General features: G+C 33.7%; 1 protein-coding gene across 1 annotated transcript; it reads left to right on the top strand.

Annotated features, from left to right (window-relative positions):
* Positions 1 to 794: 794 nt before the first annotated feature.
* On the top strand, positions 795 to 24,790 carry LOC144962663 (glutaminyl-peptide cyclotransferase-like). Its single transcript, XM_078895782.1, has 10 exons — positions 795 to 900; positions 3,319 to 3,408; positions 3,887 to 4,036; positions 5,662 to 5,837; positions 7,934 to 8,036; positions 10,467 to 10,619; positions 13,712 to 13,811; positions 14,352 to 14,465; positions 15,957 to 16,128; positions 22,516 to 24,790. Exons 2-10 carry the CDS (start codon positions 3,331 to 3,333, stop codon positions 22,532 to 22,534), a joined length of 1,065 nt encoding a protein of 354 aa, XP_078751908.1. The 5' UTR covers positions 795 to 900; positions 3,319 to 3,330; the 3' UTR covers positions 22,535 to 24,790.
* The last annotated feature ends 1,352 nt before the right edge of the window (positions 24,791 to 26,142 follow it).

Here is a 26,142-nt window from a genome sequence, read left to right as displayed (position 1 = left end):
ACACCACATCACCTCACTAACACTCAGTACTACAATCACTACCATTAGGTTTTGGAGCTTTACTTCATTTGAAATAAGGAAACTTCGGAATTGTATTTGGCATTGTGTTTATATATCATAATATAATTCTAATCAGTTATCTATTTAGAACTAGATACTATACAATATGTATGCCAAATACCACCCCAATTCCCCTTTCTTGTGTGCGGGAATTCCTCTTTCGGCATTGAAATTGAGTGTGAGAGAGTCATCACTACACACATAAACAACAGAAACAATTTAAAAACAAGACTATGACACGCAACCACTCACACACGGGGGTATACTATTTATCCTTTTCTCTATATAGAATAGGACAAGACAAACAATAGCTTGACTCTCGCTACACTTCGCATTGATGTTTGTCGTCTCACGAGTTCAACTCTCGGTCGACCTGTCAATATTCCTTTTTGCCTCGGACGTAATCATTAATAGAATGTTGTGTGGTTTTGACCGTGAAGAAAACCTTAAGAAGTCACATTTATATCATTTTAGAGAGATCGTTTTGAATAATTTTGAGTTAAACGAGCGAGCAGCAACTTGTTTTCATGAACGGCCGATCAGCGCTTGTTTACTATAGTAACGCGATTCCCAGCCAACATCAAAATGGCGGATATTTTTCTCATCGAGGCCGCTGGTTGGTTAGCCAATAAGAGCACCGTACGGTTTCCATTGGGTAAATTCCTTGGACATAATTCACCTTTTTGACCAGTAAACGAATACTATTCAATACGAGAGGATGACACTAAAGTGCTCACACTGCAAGCTAAATCTTGTTTGTTGTTTGTTTTGTGGGTGACGATGATAGGACAGTGAGGACAGGAAGAACAGCAACAGTGAAGGAAGTACTTTCACTTTCAGGTGTTATACTGATTCATACCATATTTAATCAAACCAATGTGTAATTGGTCATATAAATGAGTTCATTTTAATTGATAGTAATTCAACGCGACGACACACTTTCTTGGTTCAATTATTAGATGTCCCATCTCAAGGATCAGTGTATCTAGTTAGGCTGACAGCTGTCATTATTATCCCCAGACGCCTGTCTGGATAACGAAAAGGCTGGGCTTTCATTATCATGATTATTATCCCCAAACCCCTGTCTGGGGATAATGAAAATTCGTTATCCCCAGACACCTGTCTGGGGATAACCAAATTTCGTTATCCCCAGACACATATTTGCAACTCCGCTCTTTTTATCCACATTCCAGAATATGGAATGTTTCCGAATGCACATAGAAATATGGAAAGTTAATCAAATATCTATAAAAACATAAAATTAACCAACATTAAATCAGTTGTTACTTTACTACATATACACAATATGCGTCGACTTGGAAGTGGGCGTCATGGCCGAATGGTTTAGTCGTCTGTCCTGGAAGTTTTACCCGAATTGACATTGTGGGTTCGAATCCTGGTTATTTTATTTTTTTATTTTTAAATTCCGTCTTCTTTTTACAGAACGTTGCAATGGATAAATGTCCCATCCCCCCCCCCCCTCCACCTTTTTTTTTTTTTTTGTGCGAGTCTATTATTTTCTCCTTTTTGTTTGACCTTTTGTTCCGTTTCTGAGCATGAATCTCTTAAAATTGTTTTTATTTTTAAAAATAGTATTGTTTGTTTTTTTCTCCTCCATCTGACCATTTGGTCGCTCTCTGAATATTTCTGTTTGTTTGCTTTTTAATTATTTATCCTTTTTAGTCACTTTTTGAGATCGGAGTGGGGAGGAACTAAGAGAGAGAGAGAGAGAGAGTTTTTAAAAAAAGAGGTGGGGGGAGGATGGATGGGACATTTATCCCTTGCACCGTTCTGTACAAAGAAGACGGAATGTAAAAAAAAAAAGAAAATTTTGAATAGTGGCGGAACCAGGATTTGAACCCGCAACTTCGATTCTGGTAAAACTTCCAGGGCAGACGACTAAACCATTCGGCCACTCACTTCGAAGTCGACGCATATTGTGTATATGTAGTAACAGCTGATTTAATGTTGGTTGATTTTATGTTTTTATAGATATTTTATTAACTTTCCTTAATTCTATGTGCATTTGGAAACATTCTATATTCTGGAATGTGGATAATTGTTTAAGGAGCAGAGTTTCAAATATATGTCTGGGGATAACGAATTTTCATTATCCCCAGACAGGTGTCTGGGGATAATCACAGCGTTATAGTTATGAAGAGGCTACTGTGTGACTGTGTGTGTTGTTCTTGCGTTGAAGTTGAAGTTTTGCACTTCAAATTAAGGATCACACTGAAACTGAAACTACACCCTAATTCAACTTCAATTCAGGTGTCTACGCTCTAGACAAGAGAATTTTCTCTAAAAATAAAAAAAACAAACAACTGCAGTGCCAAGTAGTTCATGGCACCTACTCTACTATAGGATGCTCAACAAACCAGTGTCTGGTGAGACCAGGCTTGGGCGTGGTTCACATTCACGTCGCTGAATGCAGCCTGTCAGTGAGGCCAGCTCGGTTCACGGCATTCAGGCTTGCTTAGTTAGAGTTAAAGGCAGTTATCTATTGTTACTCCTAGATATTTCGCCTTGCTCACTTCTTCTTAACAAGTGAACTAATTATAGTTATAGAGCCCAAAGTCAGAGTTACGCTGCTTCATTTCGTCCTACAGTGTCCGATTCAACAACTCATAGATGTAAACAAACTAACAATTTATTTCTCCTTATCGGCATCAACCCACTCCTCATTCGCGTGTGATATGGAACTTATAATTTAAACGTTTTACACAATTTATCTGGCTACGTTTTGTACCTGCTCTATTGCAATATCTACCATTGGTTATGTATTGAACACTCACTGAACTCACTGAATTGGCGCTTAGGGCTGTTTGTAAATATGGAATAGGCTTGGTATAAATGATTTACATTGTTGTTATTATTATTATTATTATTATTATTATTATTATTATTATTATTATTATTATTATTATTATTATTATTATTATTATTATTATTATTATTATTATTGTTATTAGATTATTATTATTATTATTATTATTATTATTATTATTATTATTATTATTATTATTATTATTATTATTATTATTGTTATTATTATTATTATTATTATTATTATTATTATTATTATTATTATTATTATTATTATTATTATTTTTGTTGTTGGTGAATTGAAGTCTTACTGCATATTGTCTCTTTTTATTTGTCCTAATGTTTGGCTTTCTTGTTTTTGTCTTGAAGTTTTCTCTTTTTCTTTTACATAATTATTAATAACTTACTATCTTTTCTTTCTTTCTCATACAGCATAGAAGAAAAATGGCCTATCGTCCTGTTTGTTCTCTTCTAATCGTCTCTGTCTTGTGGGCATGTTGTGGATCCAGCACTCAAAACAATGTATATATATAATATATATAATATATATAATATTTTTAGTATAATCATTTCCTGATGAGAGCGAATGCTCGAAACAATATTGTAGAAGTTGTTCATAATTATGCTTGAATGAAATATTTTATAAATAGCTCCTTTTATTTTATAAATTGAGCACTATTATTTCATGGTTTTTGTTTTTATTATTTATATAATCACAGGATTTTTATTTTTATTACTAGAATAGACAAATTGAGAGGGTTATAGTAGTCCCAAACATATACATCCATTTTAGGTTGTGACTGTAGTGCTCTATTGGATGTCCTGTTTTCGTTCTTTGAAAAGTTGACCGCTGTACAAATTGATTATTGTCGACGACTCTGAATGATCATTTGATCATACGATGATCGTACATTTTGCATGTTTTCTCTGTCATACTCTGAAAGATCATTTGATCATACGATTATCGTACATTTTGAATGTTATCTCTGTCATAAAACAGAAGCGTGTTTCACGATGGGTGACAAAAGACGCCGCATTGAAGTATGTGACACACGAAATGTCAGCCATGGAAGATTTCAAAACAAATGTGCTGAAACCTTTGATGAAAGAAAGAGTTTCCGGAACTCAAGGAAATAAAGAAGTACAAACAGTGAGTTAAATTGATTTTTAAAATCTCAAATTCTGAAAAATCATAACAATTTTCTTCAGGAATGCAATTTAAAAAAAAAATTAAAGTTCAGAAATAAAGATAGTATACATTGTGTGGAATTTTCCTAGTCAGTGTGAAATTGGCCCGGGCTTTTTCTTCGTAAATATTTGTTATTTGGACTTTCTAAACATGGAATTTTGGGAAACTTGTATGTCAACATATGTAAAATTGAACTTTTATATAGCGCATTATCCACTAAACAAGCTCAAAGCGCTTTACAAGGCAACATTTAACATGTAGTATGGGACATGGCGCCTGATAGTCGATATTACAATTTTTTTCAGACAGAGACAACGGTCAGTTACTCATTTTACACCTGAGTACGGTGAGAGAATGTGAGTAAAGAGTCTTTTCCAAGGACTCAACTATGCGCAGAGCGAGGCTCAAACCCAGGACCTTCTGATCCGAAAGTGAGTGTTGTACTACTAGACCACATAGCCTCTTAAGATAGTATACATTGTGTGGAATTTTCCAAGTCAGTGTGAACATTGGCCGAGGCTTTTTCTTCGTAAATATTCGTTATTTGGACTTTCTAAAAATAGAATGTATGAATATTGCTCTCTCTGTATGTTATTTCACATGGGAATTATTGATATTTATTTAGTGCCTTTTATTTATCTTTGTCTCACTAAGTGATTAATTTATTTTCCTTCCACGAGCTTTAAAATGTTACTGTTACTGGGTATTTAGTGCTGGGATGACGATCTTTATTTCGCCCATAGTGGGCAGGGAGGTACATACTGTGTCTTCTATCACCCTATATCTGTTTTACAACTGCTCTTTCCCTATTTGAACCAAGTCCCCTTTGTCTCCCTTATTCTTGGATGCTTTAATTGTAATTCTAAAACTTTGTACTATTCCATTTTCTTCCTTTTAACTGGCGCTGATTTGACCTAAATGCTTCGCAAGTGCCATAAACACCTGCCATAAACACCTTTAAAACCATAAACAAAAAAACAAAACGATCTTTGTTTTATCCCTTTTTTAAAATTTTGTTTCATTTCATTGTAATTTAAATAATCATTCAATCCTTTTTATAACTGACGAGTTTGGGGCTTAAACAGAGCAAAAACAATTTTGAATTTTGAGATTGCTCGAGAAATACCTGAGTACGGTTGGTGAATGTGAGTAAAGAGCCTTTTCCACTCAAATCCAGGACCTTCTGATCGAAGGTGAGTATCACACCACTAGACCACATATACCCCAATATATTTTACAAGGTTTTGAAAAACAATATATAAAAGGTCATATATATATGTTTGTGGCTGGCTAATACCCCGAAAGATGCGCAAATTTCATAAATTGAGTTATGTATGAAGTGGTGAAGACCACATCTTTCTGATCATTTACCACTTTAAATTTTATTTCTAAGTCTATTAGAACCCAAGTTTTTTCTGAATAAAATTTGTTTCTTTGGGAAACACTTGTTCTTCGATTTTGGTTCATATTTCGAATCGAAACTTGCAGCATCTTCCCGTGTTTTCTCAGCCAGCCTCACATATACTTTTCAAAATATGTCAAATTTTGTGTCATTAGCTTATTGTAAATATTTTTGTTGTTGAAAGTTCATCAAAAGCACCATGAGTAAATTGGGATGGCATGTGGAGGAAGACTCTTTTGTGGACTCGACACCTTATGGTGATAAGGATTTTAATAACATCATTGCTACCTTTGATCCATCGAAGCCAAGGAAAATTGTCATTGCTTGTCATTTCGACTCAAAGTATTTTCCAAATGGAGGGTGAGTTTTTTTTGTTTGTTTTTTTATTTCCAGGAGTGTTTGAAAAGTTTAAATCAAAAAAACAAAAATGACCCATTCTTTTGGTCAAATAATCTCTCTCTCTCTCTCTCTCTCTCTCTCTCTCTCTCTCTCTCTCTCTCTCTCTCTCTCTCTCTCTATCTATCTATCTATCTATCTATCTATCTCTCTCTATCCCTCTATCTATCTATCTATCTATCTATCTATCTATCTATCTATCTATCTATCTATCCATCTATCTATCTCTATCCCTCTATCTATCTATCATTGCTTGTCATTTAGACTCAAAGTATTTTCCAAATGGAGGGTGATGTTTTTTGGGGGTTTTTTTTTGTTGTTTTTTTTTCTAGCCAGGAGTATTTCTAAAATTAAGTTTATAGCAAAAAAATATTACCCATTCGTTCCCTCCCCTTTTCAGACAGTCACAGTCACTTAGAAACAATATCAGTCAAATATTCTCTCTCTTTCTCTCTCTCTCTCTCTCTCTCTCTCTCTCTCTCTCTCTCTCTCTCTCTATCTCTCTCTATCTCTATCTCTCTCTCCCCCTCTCTCTCTCTCTCCTCTCTCTCTCTCTCTCTCTCTCTGTATGTGTATATATATATATACAGTGGAACCTCCCGATTACGACACCTCCGAATACGACAACTCTTGATAACGACATTGGCCCGTGGTCCCGATTTTTTTTCTATTTACGATCGTAAAAAAAACCTCAGATAACTGCACTTTTTGATAAAACCTCCGAATAACGACATCATTTTGGCGATTTTCGGCAGTTTTCGTAGATATCTGATACTAAAAATACCGAGTATGAGTACTCAAAGTTTATAAAAACTATTCCTGCTTGACTTGAACCAATGAGGACGCAGCTTTTGAAACCAATGAGAACGCAGCTTTTTTTTGACGAATCTTGGCTGATATGCATTAATAAAAACCAAGGTATAAATGTAAGTGTAAGCAAGTAAACACAAAATCTTGGAAAATGTGATATTATGTGGTGATAGTAATAGTAGTAGTAGTAGTAGTGTTTTTGTGGGAGGAGGAGGAAGAGGGTGAGGAATTTTATGTAACTCACATGTGTTAAAGGTTTTACAGCGCTTGTGACACATCTATGTCATATCAGCGCCAGTAAAAAGGAAGAAAATTGGAGAGTAAAAAACATTCTAGAATTACAATTGAAATGACATAAGAAAAAGTAAGACAAAGGGGAATGGTCTAAATAGGGAACAGATGTAGATTCCAGGAGCACACTATCAGTGTACCCAGTTCAAATCACCTAAAAGTCTCATCCAGACACAGCACAAGAACCCTCTAAGAGGAATACACTACAATATTTTGTTTGTCCTGTCAATGTTAATAAAAACTGGTCCGCGGGCCTTACCACACCCACTTTGTCCGCCATCTTGGAAACCTCTAAATAGCGAACACCTCCGGATAACGACATAAAAACTCGGTCCCGTGGCATGTCGTTATCGGGAGGTTCCACTGTATATATATATTTCTGGGTGGGGATCCTAACCACCCATAGTGGACAGGGAGGTACTTATCCTATATCTGTTTTCCAACTTGCTTTCTGTCTTTGTCTTGGAATGAGATTACTTGATTTTGCCCTGGCCCTAGTGCTTGGCTGGGAGGGAAACAGTCAAATGCATAGTTATTGTTTTGGGAGATGATATTTTTCTCCTTGTAAATCATCTCTCTGTTATGTATTATTATGTTTGTTATTTTGAATGTATAATGTAAGCATTTTAGAGTATTCCTCCTAGTGGGATCTTGGGCTCGTGTATGAGTGAAACATTCAGGTGATCTCAAACCAAGTACACTGATAGTGTGCTCTTGGAATCTACATCTGTTCCCTATTTGAACCACTCCCCTTTGTCTTACTTTTTTCCTCAAGTCCTTTTTGTACATCTAGAATCTTTTCACTTTCCAATTTTCTTCCTTTTTACTGGCGCTGGTATGACCTAAATGTGTTGCAAGCGCCGTAAAACATATATATTTATTTATTATTAATTTTTTTTCTTCTATTTCTATCGACCTAGAAATGGAACTATATTGATTTTGTAAATCATCATTATTAGGTTTGTAGGTGCTACTGATTCAGCCGTGCCCTGTGCCATAATGATGGAGACAGCAAGACAGCTTTCATGTCTCCTAAGCAAAGGACCCAAAGACAAAAGCTCTGTAAGGATAATTTTTAAGTGGATAAACTCTGGATTTGTGTAGATAAGTTTTAATTATGGTCTTCTTTTCTTATCCTTATCTTTCACTTGCACCCTTTGCTGTTTTTTTTTTTTAGAGATTATTATTATTGTTATTATTATTATTATTATTCAGTGATGATACTTTTCCGCGGATCCGCGGAAATCCGCGGTTTTCTTTCCTTTCCTCGGTTTTCCTCCTCAGGTCCTCTATCCGCGGACATTTCCTTCATTTCCTCCTTTTACTTTTTTTTTTTATATAATAAATCTTTAAAAAATATCTCCTTTTTAAAAATATATATATATATAAAAAATTTCCTCCTTTTACTGGACTCCGGGCGTTTTAAAATTGTACTCAAAAGAAGTCATCCTGCCTACTTTCCTGTGGTGCAAGAATGTTCTAGGTGAGTTTTCCGTTTTTCCGAGACTTTTCCTCCTTTTTGACTTTTTGTGAGTATCATCACTGATTATTATTATTATTATTATTATTATTATTATTATTATTATTATTATTATTGTTATTATTATTGTTGTTGTTGTTGTAGCTGGTGTTGTCACTTTTATAATTACTATTATTGTGCGGCTATGTGGTCTAGTGGTATGACACTCGCTTTCGGATCGGAAGGTCCTGGGTTCGAGCCTCGCGCTCGGCGCATAGTTGAGTCCTTGGAAAAGGCTCTTTACTCACATTCTCTCACCGTACTCAGGTGTAAAATGAGTACCTGGCCGTTAACAGCGTTGTCTTTGTCCGAAAAATTATAATATCGCCTAATAGGCGTCATGTCCCGTCCTACATGTTAAATGTTGCTGTTGACCAGGGACCCTTTGTAAAGCGCTTTGAGCACGTTTAGTGGATATTGCGCTATATAAAAGCTCAATTTTTTTCTTTTTTTTTTTTTTTTTTTTTTTTTTTTTTAATTTTTTTTATTATTATTATTTTATAATGCTGTTTCACTTTTTGATTTTACATCAGGCATTGGGACATTTTAAAAAATTCAATATTTCTATATATTTGCCATGCCAATTCCTTAATGTGTGGCAATGTGGTCTTGTGGTATGACACCAGCCTTTGGATCAGAAGGTCATGGGTTTGAGCCTTACTGAGTCCTGGAAAAGGCTCTTTACTCACAAAGGTGTGAAATAAGTCTGTTTGAAAGAAAATTGGAATATCGCATAACAGGCGTCATGTCTCATATTGTTGTTGGCCGGGGATCCCTTGTAAAGTACTTTGAGCATGTTCAGACCAATTAAGGAGCAGACACTCACTCACTCAATCCTCTCCGGGCCTGCTGGCACTTGAGGCGATGCAAGGGATATCCACCTGGTCCTGTCAGCAGCTATCTTTGGGGCCATCTTGAGGGACAGACCTCTCTGCTTTAGGTCCCTCTCTACGGTATGTCTCCAAGTCTCCTTGGGGCAGATGCCTCGCCTCCTCTTTCCTTTGGGTGTCCATCGCAGAGCCTTTCTTATCAGTGTTTCATTAGGTCTCCGACTGATATGCCCCAAGCATTGCCATCTTTTCCTTTTAATGAGACTTTCCAGAGACTCCACTTCAGCTCTTGTCACAAGGAGCAGACAAGGGTGCAAGATAAATATGTGTCAGTGCATGACATAATCAGTCGAATGGTAAAAAAGTTTGAACTGAGATATTGCTGTTTAGTTAGAAGGTCAATTTTTATCAAAAATGAGTTCTTGTCATAAATGATTAAATAACCCCCTTTTGTAATTCTTCGGGAAATATCAATGCTTAATTTCACTTCTAAATATTTTTTACAGCTAGTCAAGTTGAAAAAGTATGAAATTTGAGAAAAGTTGCTGGATACCTTTCCCATACCATAACTTTATGAAAAATCACCCGATTTACTTCAAATAAAGATCAAAATGCTCTGGTGAGCATATTCTTTCAGAAAATGATAACAAAATGCAAATCCAAAATTGTCACCTTCTGGCTGATTACGTCATGCACTGACACATATTTGAAAAAGTGTGAATGAAACAGTGCCAGACAAAACATGGAGAAAAATTCAATAAAAAAATGATCCTGAGAAACCAGCCTGCCTCAACAGCTGGTCAGACGTGCGGCCATTGCACCACAGAGGTCATCCGATATTGAACTTGAGCTTTTATAATTAAGCCAATATCCATTAAACATGCTCAAAATGCTTTACAGGGGGTCTCAAGCCAACAGCAACATAAAACATGAAGTATGAGACATGACGTCTGTTAGGCAATATTACAATTTTTTTTTCCGTTAGAGGCATTGCTGTTACAAGGGCAGGTACTCGTTTTACATCTGAGTACAGGGAGGGGGGGGGGGTTATAGGTCGGAAGGAGAGTGTCATTCCGCCAGATCAATTAGCCACACGATAGTTGAGAATGTATGGTAAAGAATTGCATGATTTTAAATTTTCAGGTGAAAGACATAACTCTCCAACTGGTTTTCTTCGATGGAGAGGAGGCTTTTAAGCAGTGGTCCGAAACGGATTCTCTTTACGGTGCCAGACATTTGGCAGAGAAATGGAAACAAGAGCTTACCGAGTCTGGTGACAATAAGTTAAGCAAAATCGTAAGTGTTTATTTACATTATCAGCCAATCTCTCTACCTTGTGGAAGGGGGGGTGGGGGGTCCCATTAGCTTAGTTGGTAGAGCACTCGCTTCACACGCAGAGGGACCAAGATAGATGGAGGGGAGGGGTACAGTCGAGACCACTCAGCAGTGGATGGGTGGCTAAGTCTGTTAGATCTGGCAGAAAGTACTTTGCAATAGACTAGCATCCTATCCAATGGATAACAGGAAATTGCTATTGTCCTTTTCACGCCAAAGAAACTGGGATAAACTCCAACTCCATGGCCCTTATTGCTCAGTGGGACTACGTGTTAAAAAAAATAAATCTGCCTTTGTAATTTGAAATTGTGTTTATTTTGATTCGATTAGTTTGTTTGGGTAGCTGGGTTTGTTTGATCTGACAGTAAGTACTTTGAACTTTGCAGCCGACATTTGTCTTATTTAAAGGGTTGCATGTGATTGTTAGTCTGTTAGCTGTTACAGAAATGAGGATAAACTCTGGCTGCATGGGACATGTGGCTTGGAAGGAATTTTAAAAAAATCATATATTAGATTTTTAAACATGATGAATAAATTATATAACAAGAAACACGCTGTTAACGAAGTGAAAAGAAAATCCTGTACTATAAATTAAGGTTCTATCCCTGGGATGCTTCGAAGCTCGGAAAAATGTGATGCTTCGCCCATAATTAAAATTTAATCTTCAAAAAAGGTTGATAAATATAGCTTCCATACCTAAAATTATTTTTGCTTTCTTTTTATTTATACTAGTGGAAAAGCTGCAATATTTGTGGAGAAAAAAGGCCATTGCAAACAGCCATCTTATTATCCTATTGTATTGTGGAAATTAACATAAGATTGAGAATTACATCATCCTTTTTTTTTGTTGCAGATGTGATAGAATTGTATAGAATCAATGAATGACTATGAAAAATGGTTTTTTCTTTTTTTGAGGAAAATTTTTGTCTGAAATCAAAGCCCTATCTCCACTGATTAAAAATGTTTTTGAATTTTGAAATTCCATTCATAAATAAACAAGTTATGCAGTTTCAAAGGTGTCATTTATTTGGATGACCCGCAAAGAGGAAAAAAACGCGAAAATATGGGACGCTTTTTCGGCATTTTTTTCGACCTTTGGTTGTATCTTGCGTAATAAGTGGATTAAAAGATTGAAATTTGGCAATTTTATGGCAAATTTGATAGAGAATATGATGAAAACATTAGAAGAGTTCTAACTTATATATAAACACACACACCACACAGAGAGAGAGAGAGAGAGAGAGAGAGAGATTGGGTACGTAAACAAAAGAAATATAGAAGGAAAAGAGAAATTGGACAAGGGGACAAAGGTTACTGATAGAACGTGACTTGGAACACAATAATTAAACCCATGCTGAGATTGTAGATCATATTGCAATAGAAAACTTTTAACATTATAGTTTCTTAAATTCTTGTAATTAAACAGTCAAATTATCAGCTGTTTATTGAACCCAAACGCAATGGCAGACGATAAACACCCCTCTGCCAGTGAGACGCGCAGACATTTTGACTAGTCATGAACTTTAAAATGAGGTCAACCAATCAGAAAGCGCTTTGCCACGACTCGCTCAGCCGCTGTTTGGTGCCAAATCGTTTTGAACTTGTGATTCGGGCTGTAGGGGGGCAAAATGGCTTTGTCTTTTACAAATGAAGAACAAATTAGGATGGTGTTTTGAAAAGTACTCGTCATATTCATATGAAATTTTACAACCTAAAAGAAGATATGTTCATGTATTACCTTGTCAGCGACAAAACCTACACGCCCGGTAGTTTTAGAAATATTTTACTCCAAAGAGTAAAAATCTATTTTTAACGGTCTTCTGATAATCTAAACGGCGTCGTAATTAAGTTTTTAAAATAGCATATACCAAACGGCTTCGTCCCATATTTTGTCGCGAATTAGGGCACTTCGTGAGCGAAAAAGAGGCCCAAAGATTTGTGCGGGATAGTCATTGCTAAATTATACTCGCTATGAAAGCCAAAAGTCAAGTTAAGGACTGAGAATTTAGACCTAGCAGATTTTCCTAGTTTTTATTTCAGTCAACGACTGATAAAATTATACTTTAAAAAGGTTTGCAAATTGCTCATATATCTGTCTCTGGGTGGGGTTCCTGACTGCCCATAGTAGTCAGGGAGGTACTTGCTGTATCTTCTATCCCCCTCTTTATGTTTTCCAATTGCTTTCTGTCTTTGTCTTGGAATGAGATTACTTAGTTTTGTCCTGACGCTGGCCGGAATCCTTGGCTGGGAGGGAAACAGTCAAATGTATAGTTAGAGTTTTGGGAGACTATATTTTTTCCCTTGTAAATCATCTCTGTTATGTACTGTTATTTTTGTATTTTTAACATATGATTTGTAAACATTTGAGTGTATTCCACTTAGTGGAATCTTGTGCTGGTGTCTGGGTGAGACTTTTAGGTGATCTCAAACAAAGTGCACTGATAGTGTGCTCTTGGAATCTACATCTGTTCCCTATTCGAATGATTTCTCCTGTCTTACTTTTTCCTCAAGTCTCAAGTCCTTTTAATTATACATCTAGAATGTTTTTACTATCCAATTTTCTTCCTTTTTACTGGCGCTGATATGACCTGAATGTGTTGCAAGCTCTGTAAAACCCTTTAAAACAAAATCAAACATATATCAGTCTGTAAAAAAATGTAGTTTTATCATTTTTAGATTTGTCCGTAAATCTCTACTCGATGATAAAATTTTAACGTTGGCAATGGGGAACAATGTTGAGCCCGAACCCTATTTAAGAAAAAAAAAAGAATCGATTATTTGCAATTCTTGAAAAATAATATTAAAATCATACATAGAATTGTAGAGTTTAATACTTCATCGTAGGTGCAAATTTCGAGAAGGTTTTTGACAATAATATAATAATATTATCTTTTTTATTAGGGAATGTATTTTGGCAAAGAGAGAAAAATACTAAAGTAGAATTTTTATGTAGAAACTACCGCTATGCCATAAGCACATTTTCATTCTTAATGGTGCAAAATAATTAATTAAAAATAAAATTTCTTCTGCTCTTTTTATATTGTTCATTTCAGCGTGAATTTATATTGCTGGATTTAATAGGAACGAGTGACACATTTATTCAGAATCAGTTTCACGACACGTCTGATGCTTATCTACAGTTAGCAAAAATTGGTAAGTGTTTTTTATTTTTTTATTTTTTTTAACGTTTCAAAAAAAATATGGAGTCATGTCTCTGAAAATTGCAATGGAACTGGCATAAAGTCAACACTCTTAAAGTCAACTTCTGCTTAAAATCAGCATCTCCTGATGGTCCCAAATTTTCAATTTTTGTATCTAAGTGTGTTCCATAAAATGCGTCCAGTTGTGTCAAACAACCTAAAGTTGAAAACCTTAATGAAAGTAGTGGAAATGTATGTTATAATTACCCTTTTATATGGTTGTGAAATGTGGATGCTTGACAAAGAATGTACCAGGAAGTTTGAGGCATTTCAGATGTGGATGTATAGAAGAATGTAGGACAGACAGGTATACAAATGAGGAAGTGCTGGCAAAGGTGAGAAAAGGAAGAATATTGATCGATACCATCAAAAAGAGGCAGTAACGGTTTCTGGGACATTTGTGGAGAAGAGATGGAATAGAAAGTTGGGAAAAACTGGGATGATATTTATATATTTATTTATTTATGCATTTATTTGTTATTTTATTTCATAGAAAAATATTTAAAAGATAAAGGCTACTTGAAACGCCAGAACCCCAGAACCATTTTTAGTGAATTCCAGGCAGGAGGGAGAGTTGAAGATGATCACAAACCTTTCATGGAAAAAGGTAAGGAATTATCTCCTATCAGATATGGGCATACTGTTGTCCTCTGAATAAAAAAACATGTATTAAAAATTTTGGCCAGAAAACTCATCCTTCAAATATCGATTGATTAAAAAGATCCTCTTCTGGTCAAAACTATTTTTAAAAATTAAAATCCCAGGTTTGAGAGTATTTGTCATGATGTGGGTCATTTTAACTGGATCGATATGTGAAGGATGAGTTTTCTGGCCAAAATTTTAAATATGTGTTGTTTATTTTGGGTTGATTGGAGGTTGTTAGAGCACTCGCTTCACACGCAAAGGGACCAAGGTCGATCCCGGATGCAGTCGAGATTTTTTCTGACCCCCCTGTCCACCCAGAAGTGAATGGGTAGCTGAGCCTGTTAAGTTTGGCGGAAAGTACTTTGCGATAGAGTAGCTATGGAAACCGGGATAAACTTCGGCTCCATGGGCCCAATGGCTCTGACGGACTACTAATAATAATATTGGCTTGATTGTCATTCAATATGAATTGACTTTTGGATTGGAATTATGAGTGGGGCTGAAAGGTTTTTGCAATATTAACTATTTACAGGCAAAAGTCCTTCAGAGCCATTGGGCCCATGGAGCCGGAGTTTATCCCAGTTCTATTGCGTCAAACGGACAATAGCAATTGCTTGCTACCCTTTGGATGTGGCGCTTGTCTATTGCAAAATACTTTCCACCAGATCTAAGAACCCAAAGTGTTTTAAATTAATGATATTAAATTAAATGAACGGTGCTCATTCAATGAACTTGGTGATAAGTTGATCAACTCAAAATTTATGATTGAAGCGTTGGATAAAATTTTGACTCAATTTCTATCATCTTAATTGACAATATATTTTTCGACTTCATAAGAGAACTCTACTGGGCCTTTTATTTTTTGCATGGAGAGATATTTTCTGCATTAATATCTTGTATATTTCACTCACTTATCCTCGAATTCTTTCCCAATGTTAAGAGCAGAAAATGGTTAATATAAATTTTAAGAAATTGATTGTATTCAAAATAATGAGAGGAACTACTAACTGGTATCGAATCAATGCAAGTACTCCAATATCATTGTTATACTCGCTAACCAGAAGGTTGACAGACAACCCATGTGCTAAAAAGGATGGTGTCTGTTTTCGATGGGATTTGATGAAAAAAAAAAAAAGATTTTTCGATAAAATGATTACGATGTCTAATCAATCTCATAGTTCACCCAAACCACCTTTGTGTCAATTTTAAACACCGCGCAAAGTTTTAGTGACGAATTGTCCAGTGGGTTTGGAATCTTATTGTTACTAAAAATCCAATTTGACAATTACATTATGAGATATAAATTATTTTTAAAAAATTGTTTTATACATTTTTGTTGTTTTTGTATATAAATGATGTATGTATGTATTTTTCTTACTTAGAATATTTATTCAATTCAATTCATTTATTCAATAGACTTTCATATTTTTTGACCTTTTTTCTGTTTCCTCAGGTGTTCCAGTAGTCCATCTGATATCCACCCCTTTTCCCAAGGTCTGGCACACATTGAAGGACAATTGGAACAGTCTCGACTTTGATCTCATTGACGATTTTAGTCGTATTTTCAGATTGTTTGTCTCTAATTTACTCCACTTGCAGCCAGAAAATCAAGGATGTCGTAAAAAGTAGGAATCAAAGATATTGACTTCTGTTTTTACTTTTTGGTATTGTCTCCCATCTCTCCTGCTCATAAGATTGAAAAGACGCTTTAAATGTCAAATCATTGTGCATGAAATGATTTTTCCTATTTAAGATTTACTGTTTATTGTTTTTGTTTTGTTTGTTGTTTGTTTTAATGTTTAACTTTGATATTTTGATGAATGTCAAATTTGGAAACCCAATTTGAATGGCAACTCACTATTTCATTGTATGAATTTTCCGATTCTAGTTTATCCTTGACATTGAATTCTCCCTTGCCATTTGTGATGACTTTGTCATGACACTAGTTACTTTCACCTTCATTTTCTTTACGCATGAATATTTCCTGAACTTGTGATGCAGCAGATTTTGTGCACAAAATCCTCATTTTAATGTTCAAATAGTAGGCAAAATAATTTTTTAGCTGGAAATTCGTTGGTTAGACTGATAAGGTTTATTTATGATTATTAGACTAAGGCTTTTTTATGATAGTTAGACTGATAAGTATTTTTAAAAAAATGATATTCAGACTGATAAGATTTTTTTTATGATAGTTAGACTGATAAGGTTTTTTTTTTATAACTATAAAAGCAAAATTTTGATGTCATGACATTATGTTTCCCTGATCTTTTTGTTTAAACACTGTTTATCTGTTTTAGAATGCGAACGATGGATAGTTTTATGAATCATTATTGCGATAATTTAAAAAAAATGGATTCTAGAATTATTTATTTAAGAGACTCCAGGGATTTTCTTCTAAATGTTCAGTTTTTTTTGTATGGTTTGCTTGGTTAAAAATAAATAATATTTTTTTTGTTTAAAACCTGTCAAGGTTTTGATTTGAGTTTGACTAAATATAGCAATTCGTTGTAAGTGGCTAATTCTTTTGAATGGATCTAATGAAAAGCAAAAGTGAATTTAATCTAAGTAAGAACAAAATTAAATTTTGTGATATGGATTGCCGATACGGATAACTCTTATTCAACGTTTGGCAGTTTAAAAAGAAAAAAAAATCCTTTTATTCTTCTCATGGGAAAATTTGTCTCTAGGGTCTATTCCTAGGGAAGGCTGGAATAACCCAGGTGTTAGCGCAGTAGAGTGCCACAAATTGAGCTAAGGCGAGGTGACTTGCTCAAGGTCACACAGTGCAGCGGCGGGTGATCGAACTCAGTACCTTTTGGGCACGAAACAAAGACTGTACTGCTAAGCCACGCTGCCCCCTGTTCAGTTGGTTCTGAACAGATTGTTTATTTGAATTCAAACCCCAAATTGACACATTGCTAATCTTTTCTGTTGCTGAGATATTCACATACCTGCCAAATCTTACGAATTTTTCGTAATTTTACGAATTTTATACAAATTTCATGGCCAATTATGGAAAATTACGAATTTTTAATTCTCAGTAATACTTAAATAATGATAATAATAATAATAATAATAATAATAATAATAATAATAATAATAATAATAATAATAATAATAATAATAATAATGATGATGATGATGATAATAATAATAATAACAATAATAATAATAAAAACAGCAATGATGATGATGATAATAACAAAATAAAGCATTTCTACAGGGCATAAGCATGACGATATAATGTGATCATCATTGTCAATTTGTGGCTGTTCGTATACAATTTCAGAAATTACTAATTTCCTTGTCAAAATACTAAAAATTGACATAAAATTTACTAAATTTGAAGTTTTCAATTTGGCAGGTCTGTATTCATTCCAGAGTTGACAATTCAAAATATAAAAATTTGATCCGTTTGTTGTTTATTTCTAGCCTTGAGTTGCCTCGAAAATTGGAAATTTATTGATTTTTTTTGTTCTCATTTGATGTTAAATTCAGGGTTTCACTATATCTCATATCCATGCACTACACTATCTTTGATGTCCTTTCTATCATTATTGAACTTATCTGTGCACTAAAAAAATAAACCCCAACTTAACCCGTCCTGCCAACCTTCCCGGATTGCACAGGAAATTCACTGATTTTCTTTCTCGTTCTCCATTCCTGCTTTCTCCGTTTTTATAAAATTTTCCCCGATTCTTTATGAAATTTGATATGGTATATTTTTTTTACCGATAGTGTAAATTATAGTTTTATAGTAAGTTCACATTTTATAGTATCAAACTAAATGTATGTTGTCATTATCTTTGTATTTGTTTTTGTCTGTGTCATTGTGTCAAACTGCTATTTTTAGTTTTTTTGTTTTTTTTTTAAAACATGTATTTTTTATTTTATGTTGAAATGTGTGCATGATGGTTTGTCTCTTATTTTTTGCTACTCTTTGACCGTGGAAGATTTTTTCCCCTCTTTTTGAAACTGAAAACTTGGCTGGTCTTCGTAATTGTGTTCTGCACTGCTTCGTGTTCCGAAAAATAGTATTTCATCTTCTCTCCTGTACTACTTCAGTTCTATTCCTAATTTGATTTTTTTTTTTCAAAGCGTAAATGTACAGTACAATTCTATGAGCATATTTTTTTTTTAAATGGGTATCAAGCATATAAATAAGCATAGACAGAATGTGTGCCATCAGTATGTCCTAAAATATTATATTACTTATTGTTAGAAATCAACTTCAGATGCTTTTTTTTAGGGTTTTTGGTAGTCTGCTTTTTTTTTTTGTTTTTGCTTTTTGTTTTCATTTTTCAAATTTTTCTTCTTTTTTTTATGACACAATATACATTTTTCTTATTCAGATTTATTTTGCACATCACACACTTTGAAGAATGATCTTTGTTTGATAAAGTTGTTTTGTAGAGTGCCTAGTTTGAGTTTAAAAAGTAATTTTTTCGGCTGGGAAAGCCTGCCATTTTGGGAAAATGCTGAAAAGGATCGGTTAGGAGAGAGTTAAGCTACTCAATTATTAAATTGATAATTCGCTTTGAACTAATTTAATCTACCCAACGACCATGTTCGCTCGTGTCCAATGATTGGATGCTATATCTGAAGCATTTGGACTGCCCTCATTTGTCATGTTTATTTTTCATGTTTGATACCTGATCTAGAGCTGCCAATCCTAACCCAGAGCTGCCAACCTACTGCAAAAAATGCGGAATTGTACGCATTTTCAGCGATTGTACGCTTGTACACATTTCCCCCAAGATTGTACCATTTTCAGTGTGCAGAGTCACTTCAGTTTTCTTTAGTTGTAATTCATATTATTACTAGCCTATTGAGAAACCCTGGTGACCAAGTGGATATTCATATATTTTTTGACCAATTATGATCTTCATGCTGGGAGGTAGAATTCTGAAAGGATTGGATTATAGTCTTGGGAACATCATTGTTGCTGCAATTGAGCTTGTGCGGTGTGACTTTATGTAACTATACCTTCCTCTTACTTTCACAATGGTTAGTTTCCGTCGATTTCAGGATTGTACCCATTTTTATGAAATCTCCCCCATTTTGAGGTCCCATTGTACTCATTCTCATCAGATGGGGTTGGCAGCTTTGCTAACCCTGTTCTTACCAACTACAGGAGAATCATCACATTTGTTATGATACAATGAACATTTTAAAAAGATCAGATTTGTTTTGCACATAAAAAAATGTATGAAAAATCTATTTTATAGAAGCTTGTTAAGCTACACAAAAATATGATATCTGGTATGTAAGTACAAAGTACTTACTTATTTCTCATGAGTTTGAGTGTAAAAAGTCGTTCTGTGTTGGTTCAGTATAGCGTTTCTGGAAAAAATTATGAAAATGGTCGGTAAGGAGAGAGTTCAAGAATGAGAAATGTGTAAATTAGGAGGACAAAATGTGTATATAGTTTCCAAAAATAAAATGATGTGTAATCCAGCGCAATCAATATTTCATGAGTAAAATTAAACATTGTTCACAGTGTCGTAACACTATAGAAAATACTCTTTACCTTTGACGAAAGACAAGTAAACAGGCATCTTTCTTTTATTTGTAATGGTACCATTTTTTCACTAAAAAATTCATTTCATAATTTTCATGACAGTTGGCATCTATACTGACCCAAATCACTTTGAGTTAAATACAAAATATTTTCATTTTTTATTTCAGTGTGAGTTTGTTTAAAGGAGTGAGCTATTTTTTTCCCTACTTATGTGATATTTTCGGGAGGCAGTGTTTATTTCAAAATGACTTAATTTGTCATACTAACCTATGTACATTAAGAAAGTAAATGTATACTAAATTTTATTGAGAGGAGGTGATGGAGTTTTTATTTGTACGATTCGTGAATGGATTAATATTAATATTTTTTTGGTAAAATTTTCACTGCTAAGAAACTTGGTTGATGCTAAGCTGTGTAAAGCTGACGAAAATTATTGAAGAAAACAAATAAGTTAATAAATAAAAAAGATGAAGTGTAACAATTAGGGTGAGAGCAGACTGAGGCTGGGCTTGGGCTTAGGCTGGGTTGAGCCAAGGGCTTCCTCGTGTAAACCAGTGTAAATTATTATATGTGCTGGTCAGACTGAGCCTGATGGGAACCCTGCCCGGCACTCCCCCAGTCACTGGCACTTGGCCTATTAGTAGTGCTTGCTCTAAAAGAGGTTGTCTCAGACACTCTGAAAGTCAACCTTGCTTGCTTAAAGTCTACCAATATTTCTGGCCCAGCGGTGTGTTGGATTTATCAGGATGCCACTGCACTAATAATGAACTGTTTGATTCATCAGACTGTATTGAGAACAACGGGTGCAGTTTCTGAAACATCTGAAGTCTCTTATTTTGTAATTCGAACAGTTTTCAGTTTAATTTTTTTTGTTTTTCTTTTTGGTGGAATCTGTTTCATAACAACATGATACTGCTATGAGATAATGGGTCAATATTATGGTGATTTGGGTATTTTTTGACTTGTCATTGGTCATATTTTTTTTATTTATTTTTTTTTTTTTTTGACTTGTCATTTATAAAAAGTTAATGTTTTTCATCTTTAAATATTGTCTAAATGTGCATCATATCATCTTCTTCTTTTCTTTTTATGTAATTAAGTTGAAAAGTGTTGTTTATTCTACTATTTATTTCATATTGTGATAGTTTTATTGTTTTCATCTGGTACTTTTCTATACACCATATTTATTATCAGTCAAAAGATATATACATTATATATATATTGTCAGAGAACTAAATGTGGGATCTAAATGGCCCTCAGTACACTGTATGTGATTTTTGTATTCTCTGTTTTCATCTGGCACATCTCTATACCCTTTATTTCTCATCATTATTTATATATATACATCCTTGCTCCACACTTTACTTCTGAATGCCAAAGTCTGTAACTAATTTGAATGGACTAAACTTGATTTTAAAAAAATTTTGTGTTTATGCAGCCGGTCGCATGTGAATGTGATTTTTGTTTGCGGTCTCAAACTCAATGTTTCTCATGACATTTTCTGGTACTTTGTTGACCTCCAATTTGATTTTGTTTTCTTGAAATCCACACGATTTTAAATCCAGAGTTAATATATATATATATATATATATATATATATATATATATATATATATATATATATATATATATATTGAATCGTGTTTGATACAAATATGGTACGAAAAGTGCTCGACATGTAGTAATGGAGCGAATTATTATTTTTAAAATATTTACCACAATGTTTGAGACAGTCTACATTAATGTTTCAGGCTTAATTTGCCATCGTCAGGACTGAGTTGTTTTGCTGACTGTTGTTGTTTCTTGAAGTGTTTCCGGTTTGTAGTTAATTAACAAGAACTTCCGGCGATGTGGACACGTACCGTACATCTCACGATGCCAAATTAAGCCTGAAACATTAATGTAGACTGTCTCAAACATTGTGGTAAATATTTAAAAAATAATATATATATATATATATATATATATATATATATATATATATATATATATATATATATATATATATATATATATATATATATATATATATATATATATAATATATATATTATATATATATATATATATATATGTATATATATATATATATATATATATATATATATTATATATATGTATATATATGTATATATATATATGTATATATATGTATATATATTATATATATTATATATATATATATATATATATATATATTATTATATATAATATATTATATATATATATATATATATATATATATATATCCTAAATTTGGTGGATTTTTATTCACTACTTAAAGTACTTTTTGTTTATTTGTTTATATAATTTAAAAGCTTAGTTCAAAATTCTCCATATTCCATAATTATAAATATTTCAATGTATATTTAAAAATTCAACTTATTGTTGATGCAGCTCTTTTCTTTCTTTTTCTGATAGGAAAAGAATGTTGTAGTCAAATTGGAGTGCCTACTAATTAACAACGCCTTATTGTTTTTCGCTATTTCAGAGTTCATCAGGAGTTATGAGCTCTAACTCCGGCTCATGGGTGGATATCTGTTGCGGGTCGACAGTCGTACATATTTTAACAGTATTATTTCTCATTTTAAAAAGATTTTAACATCCAAAAACCATAAATCTATACATTCCAATTCTGTCATACACAGAAAAAAAATAGAAACGTATTTAAAACTTTGGCCAGAAAACCCGTCCTTCAAATATTGATCAATTAAAATGACTCTCATTTTGGCAAAAAAAACTGTCAAACCAGGGACTTCACAAAATCTTCAAGTGAGACCCGTTCCAAGATGTTGAGTCAATTTAATCGATCAATTTTTGAAGGATGAGTTTTCTGGTCAAAATTTTAAATACATGTTTTTTTTTCAGAGTTGGGCAGAATAATGAGTTCCCAATTTTATTCCATAAAAAATTTCACTTGTGCTTGGGAAAGTAGAATTGCTCAACGAATCTCAGTTCATTTTACTCATTTTGATTCCGTTATGATTTAGCTTTCATCATTACTTCTAAAGCCAAGAAGAAAGTTTATATGATAAATTCTGACAAGCATTCGCAGACCAGTATGGCTGATTTTTTTTTTCAAATCAAGCGGCTAAAAGCAAGCAATGTCTTCCAGGGTTGCCAATAGGGTTCAACAGTCGTGACGTCACTTCCCTCGTAATGACGCATAGTAACTTAGAAACTGGTTCTAAACTATCCGAACAATGGCGGATGCCCTTATGAAATACTTCTCTGATGAGCATAAAAGTGTATCCAGAGGAGAAAAACATTATAAATTTGATCATGTTTTGACTTCATATATTCTGATCACATGACATGTGAAAAAGTTTTGGCCAGCATGAATAAAAAAAAGTACCGGTTTTCTTTGTTTAGAACCAAGCTGCTCATTGCTGGGCGGACGTGACATCAGACTATTGAATCCTATTCAGGAGGCAAGACTTTATTGAACTTTTATGTATACACATAGACCGACCACTTTCTGAGTGCTGAACTCTAGTGAAATAACATTAAATGTATTTACTTTTTTCCCCACTGAAAATAGATTAACAATGGTGAAATTCTCACTCTATGACGCAGACTGTAGCTCCATTTTTTTTCTTCTTTCAAATGTTTATGTTTTTTAAAACGTGCCTTTCGGTGTGAGAACAACGCTTCCATATCTATTTATAGTAATGGTGACTCATCTTCCCAAAATGATATTACGTTAACAAGTTTTATAACCTAAAAATTATAATATAATCCTTAATATTAAATTGGAATTGATTTTATCCCTCGTCTAACACGGATCTGCCTACTTGAAATTTCAAATATTCGTGGTTTCCAAGGGAAAAAAATATAAAGTCACTTTGAATAGCTTTAGATATAAGTATTTTGCCTTCAGTAAGATCCAAAAAATACTCCAAAGTCCTGAATATAGATTCTAAGCCTTAAACGCTCCTTTTCAAAACGACTTATTGAGTCAAAGAGGCAAAATGCAGTTCTGTAGCTGGAGCCGAAAATTTGTATTTCTACAAGTTTTTAGTAGTACTATGCAGGTCTGGTCTAAAATGATTTCTTAATGTTTTCAGCAAGAGGCTGTGACAGCCATGATCTTGATTCTCAATTCAATACAGTGGAATCTGCATAAAGTCAACACTCTTAAACTCAACTTCTATTGTGTTGTTACCCACATGCGCGTATTAGCAGGTCTGGTTGCCGAAAACGATTTTTGGACTGTTTCAACATTGTTGTAATAAATGCATCACAACAATGAGACCATAAGTTTGGTGATCAGACCTGTAAATAATTATGCGTCGGTTGTATTCCAATCTACAAAACTTCCAACTTAATATCATTTTTGAGAGTTGCCTTTTTTTTTGTACCCACAAACATGTTACCATGTATTCTTCTGCCATCTTATGATAAAGGTAAAAGGACATGAGCACCACGGGGTCAGTTTTGAGTTATGGTCGGAAATATGTTTGAAATTTGAAGGATTTGTTTTATGGTTCAATTTCGAACTGTATTCAGATAGTGTTATATATTGCACATTGCTACATGACCCAGATAGTATTGTGGACCGTGAAATGGGGATTCCCAAGATATAAATAGCTCATATGTTGTTTACATTGGTGCTTACGTCCTTATACCACATGACAGCAGTATTGTTGCTTTACGTACTATATAGAGGTTCTAATAATAATATGAAATAAGTCTAATTGGGAAAAGTATTTTTCTTATACATATTTGTTACGGTTACAGATAATGAAAGTTGTCTTTAAAACATATTATTGTTCTGATAATTATAATTATTATGATTGTTATTATTATTATTATTATTATTATTATTATTATTATTATTATTATTATTATTATTATTATTATTATTATTATAATATTATTATTATTATCATTATCATTATTGTTGTTATTGTTATTATTATTTTTACTATTTTTATTATTATTATTATTATTATTATTATTATTATTATTATTATTGTTATTGTTATTATTATTTTTACTATTTTTATTATTATTATTATTATTATTATTGTTAATGGGCTTTCATATTCTCTTTTTTTTCAACCGGTGCAGGGCTCTTGGTAATGGATACATTTTGATATTTTAAAAATATTGTTGCTTTCTTTTGCTTTGTTTTGTAAAATTTTACAATGATATATTTTTAAAAATATGTATTGTATGACTATCGTGTCATTTTCTGAACGTGTCCTTCCTATTGATATATTAGGTTGATAATTCTGGGTGGGGTTCCTACCTCCCATAGTGGGCAGGGAGGTACTTATTGTGTCTTCTATCCCCGTATATCTGTTTTCCAACTTGCATTCTGTCTTTGTCTTGGTTTTGTCCTGGTCCTGCCTGGGAGGGAAACAGTCAAATGTATATTGTTTTGGGAGATGATATTTTTTTCCTTGTAAATCATCTCTCTGTGATGTATTATTATATTTGTTATAATTTATAATGTAAGCATTTGAGTGTATTCCTCTTAGTGGGGGCCATGCTTGTGCCCAGATGAGACTTATTGGTGATCTCAATCTAAGTACATTGGTGGTATGCTCTTGGAATCTACATCTGATCCCTATTTGTTCCCAGTTCCCCTTTCTTACTTTTGCGGGTGGTTGGATGGGAGCATCACCCTTGAATCATATACCTATGATGTTCGCATGGGTGTACGATCCGATAGTGATGTCGTTTCTTCTTCTCTTTACTAGCCTATCCTGCTTCTTTGGTTTGTGACTGTATTTTTGACAGGGGATATTTTTTTTCTGTAAATCTTCTGCCTGTTTGTTCTTGGTTGTTTATAATTTAGCTTATGATATCTTTAGGTTATGATTTTGATTTACATTTGTTAGATTGCTTGTTTTTTTGTTTCAGCGGTCTCTCATATAACCTCAATTGTGTTGGAAGAGACCTAAAGCAACAAACAAATTTCTTACTTTTTCTTGGATGCTTTAATTGTAATTCTAGAACTTTTTACTATCCAATTTTCTTCCTTTTTACTGGCGCTGATATAACCTAAATGTGTTGCAAGCGCCGTAAAACCCTTAAAAACAAAAACAAACAAGGTTGATGATTACTTTACTCTCAGTGGCTGGGTGGGGTTCCTGACCTCCCATAGCGG

Source organism: Berghia stephanieae, chromosome 1, assembly GCF_034508935.2.
Source record: "Berghia stephanieae isolate SIO BIC M18660-M18661 chromosome 1, UCSD_Bste_1.3, whole genome shotgun sequence".
Taxonomy (NCBI): Eukaryota; Metazoa; Mollusca; class Gastropoda; order Nudibranchia; family Aeolidiidae; genus Berghia; species Berghia stephanieae.
Note: the sequence above shows the minus strand (reverse complement) of the source record. Positions and strands in the feature narration are given on the sequence as shown.

Coding starts and splice junctions, on each gene's coding strand:
- LOC144962663 (XM_078895782.1), top strand. CDS start 3,331: ATGGCCTATCGTCCTGTTTGTTCTCTTCTAATCGTCTCTGTCTTGTGG. Junction 5,838..7,933: donor AAGTATTTTCCAAATGGAGG/GTGAGTTTTTTT, acceptor CATCATTATTAG/GTTTGTAGGTGCTACTGATT. Junction 14,466..15,956: donor CAAACCTTTCATGGAAAAAG/GTAAGGAATTAT, acceptor CTGTTTCCTCAG/GTGTTCCAGTAGTCCATCTG.